At 37.8% G+C, this 3,156-nt stretch overlaps 1 protein-coding gene across 1 annotated transcript in view; it reads right to left on the bottom strand.

Annotated features, from left to right (window-relative positions):
• Positions 1-3,156, bottom strand: part of LOC144969187 (uncharacterized) — a 50,220-nt gene that overhangs the window by 28,210 nt on the left and 18,854 nt on the right. The window contains exons 2-4 of the mRNA XM_078908299.1: positions 1,009-1,426; positions 202-276; positions 44-115 (exon numbers count right to left, since the gene is read on the bottom strand). Coding sequence (XP_078764425.1) covers positions 44-115; positions 202-276; positions 1,009-1,276 — 415 coding nt within the window. The 5' untranslated portion in view covers positions 1,277-1,426. The remainder of the gene's footprint in view (positions 1-43; positions 116-201; positions 277-1,008; positions 1,427-3,156) is intronic.

The raw sequence follows: 3,156 nt of genomic DNA, 5'->3' as shown, positions 1-3,156 counted from the left end.
AAACTAAGATACAATTTATAAAGTGTGGCACTGTAGTATGTACTCCTTGACAACACTTGCTGTTCCTTGTTGATGGAGCTCTTAAATGGTTTTTGAAGATGGATGTCTTGAAGATTTATCGCATGTGTCGGTTTTAAATAGAATTAAGGCATTTCCGTTAATATAAAAGGACTGAACTCAATCAAAATTATGGCATTATACCCTTTGACAACACGTGTTGCTTCTTACAGGTGGAGCTCTTAAATGGCTTTTGAAGATGAATGTCCTGAAGATTTACTGTCAGGATGGATACAAGTGGGATTTTAAAAACAATTTCTGGTACGGCATTAACACGAAGACATGGGACTCATGATAGGTTTAAACTTTGCATAAAATATTATTGTCCTTTGAATGTCAGTATATCATACAATCAATATGCTGAGCAAAAGTGAACGAGACAACTTTAACTCACTCAATCCTAGAGTTTTTTGCTACTTTTCAAAATTGGAAAAAATGTATTAAAAATGAGCATATATGCATAGATAATTTTACTCAACGACCATTAACATGGAAAAACTAAAAACAATAGCTTGGATACTTCGCCTATAATTTGCCTCATAAAAATGTAATAAATTGGCATGGGGTAAAAGTAACCCTAGTAAACTACGGATATATTCAGTGTTAGGGTTGAGTGACTTAAGAAAGAAACAACAACAAAAAAGCATTACATTGAATGTTTTATGCTCAACTCCTTCTTCAGCCAACAACAACAACAAAAAATATTGTACAAAATGTTGCATCTGATGAGAACAAAAGATTCAAGTGTTACAATCCTTAATGTAGAATGTTTACCATTAAAGGTAATGCACAAAAGTTAAGGAATAACATGTAAGACATTGCAAAAATCTTGCCTACAGACAAAATGTGTCAGCTTGAATGGTGCCAATACCAGTGAAGAGATAATATATGCTTAATGAGATATTGAAAGCCAAAGAGATGAAAAAGAAAAGATAAGCAAAATATACTCACAAACATCTACATTAGGATTAAGCTGTGTCACTTTATCCCTAACACTTTCTATCCTCCTCTGTAATTGGGTGCCTCGTCTGAACACAAGAGCCGTCTCCTGAGACAATTCCCTGAACATATCCTCCGCATGCCGACTTAAAGAGCTCAGCTCCCTGATGACATTGGCCAAGGTGTTGTTGGTCATTGCCTCCAGCTCATCTCGGGCAGTGGGATCCAGCTGACCCCGACTGACGAGCACAGGCTCGACGATACGCTTTGTGTGTGGCATTTTGATGGTTGTCTGTTGGCTTGTAGCGAGGGTAGGAGGTTACTTGGTATTTTCCTCCAGTTTGCACTCCTACTCCTCGTGCTTCCTCCGCCACCTCCTGCACGCCAGGAGGGTGCGTCTATTAGTCAATGATGAATAGGCTTGGTTGGTCTGTGAAAATGCATAAATTTGAATAAGATTAGTTTAGATGTTGACATAGATTCAGGCTGATTATGAAAAACAACCAGTCGAGCATCAATACTTCAAAGCCTAAATTTCTCAGACCTTTGACATTTTGATAACTAGTGATGACAAGCATTATAAAATTGCTAATTTTCTTCTTTTTTTTTTTTTTTTTTAAATGGAGCCAACTAGTCGCATTATACTGTATTGGAATTTGGTTCCACCAGGCCTGATGGGCATAAAAATGTAACATTGTTACATCTGTTTTGCATAATGAACAAAGCCAAACATGTTATTATAAAAATGTGCAATTTTATTTTATAAAGTATACTCGAATTAACGCTACCGAAATTTGAAGAAGAAAAAAAATCTAAATCAATCCAAAATGCTTGATCTTTATACGAATTGCCGGTGTCAAATGGTTTAAAATTGATGTATTGTTGTATCATTTAAACAAATCATCTGCTCTGGGCACCAGGTACTTCTTAATTGCAGGTCTGATAACCCAAAAATGTTATGGGCTCTTTCTTGTAGTGGAAATAATCTCAAACACAAATTATGCTCCTTTACATGAATATTAAACCAAGCCCATGACTGCGTTTGGCTATCAGAATTGCAAACATGAGCACATCGGTTCTGGCTAAAAACAATAATATTACCACTAGTTTTCATCTAAATTTAACTTCAATGGAGCAAAAAAAAAAAAATAAAAAAAAAAAAAAATTTGACTGCCAAGACTAACACTCCGCTGGACGGCTGATGGAAAAAGAAGAAGAGGCAAGTCTAAAGAAACCTGGAGAAGATCCATGGAGAAAGAGCTTTTAAAGAAGTGGGCCTAATCTGGAACAACATCGGTGTTCGTGTCCGTGCAGCTGACAAACAGAAATGGAAGTCTCTAGTAAATGCCTTATAATATCATTTAATATGTGCCACATGGCTCAATGAGGATTAAGTAAGTTAAGATGTGAAGTTCTCACTAAATTATCTCAGACTTAAGACTTTAAAAGTTACAAGTATTGTGCACTGGTACCATTGATCTGGGGGTCCAGGTAGCTCAGTTGGTAGAGCACTCACTTCACAATCAAAGGGACTGAGATCAATCCTGGATACATTTGAGATTTTTTTTTTCTGACCCCCTTGTCCTCCCAGCAGTGATTGGATAGCTGGGTCTCTTAGATCTGGCGGAAAGTACTTTGTGGTAGACTAGCGTCCCATACACAGCAAGCAATTACTAATATCCGTTTCATGCTATAGAAACTGGGATAAACTCCGGCTCCATGGGCCAAATGGCTCTGAAGAACTTTTACGATTGATGTGGTGGGCAGAATTGGTGAGTATTTTACCGAAATGCATACAATCAATACATTAGATAACAATCCCCACCAAATTGCTATGAATCCCTGATTAGGCCGTGCTTGCATTGTTTTTACACACTGTGCTTGGCACAAGGTGTGCTCTTATCAAAGAGAGTTGGTGATTAAACCCCACTTGTTGCTCTTTGAATCTGGGACACGGCAAACCAAAGCTATCGCACAAAAGTTCTAATCTCATATAGCCAGAAGAGGCCATACGAGCCTTATCATTCACGACTCGAACTTCATTTTGAAAAAAAAAGAGACGGGAGAGGGAGGGGGGAGAGAGAGAGAGAAGAGGAAGAGAGAGTGAGTGAGAGAGAGTGAATGAGAACCAGAGAGTGAGAGACAGATAGATAGTTGTGA

Source organism: Berghia stephanieae, chromosome 3, assembly GCF_034508935.2.
Source record: "Berghia stephanieae isolate SIO BIC M18660-M18661 chromosome 3, UCSD_Bste_1.3, whole genome shotgun sequence".
NCBI classification, from domain to species: domain Eukaryota; kingdom Metazoa; phylum Mollusca; class Gastropoda; order Nudibranchia; family Aeolidiidae; genus Berghia; species Berghia stephanieae.
This window is presented reverse-complemented; position numbering and strand designations above follow the sequence as displayed.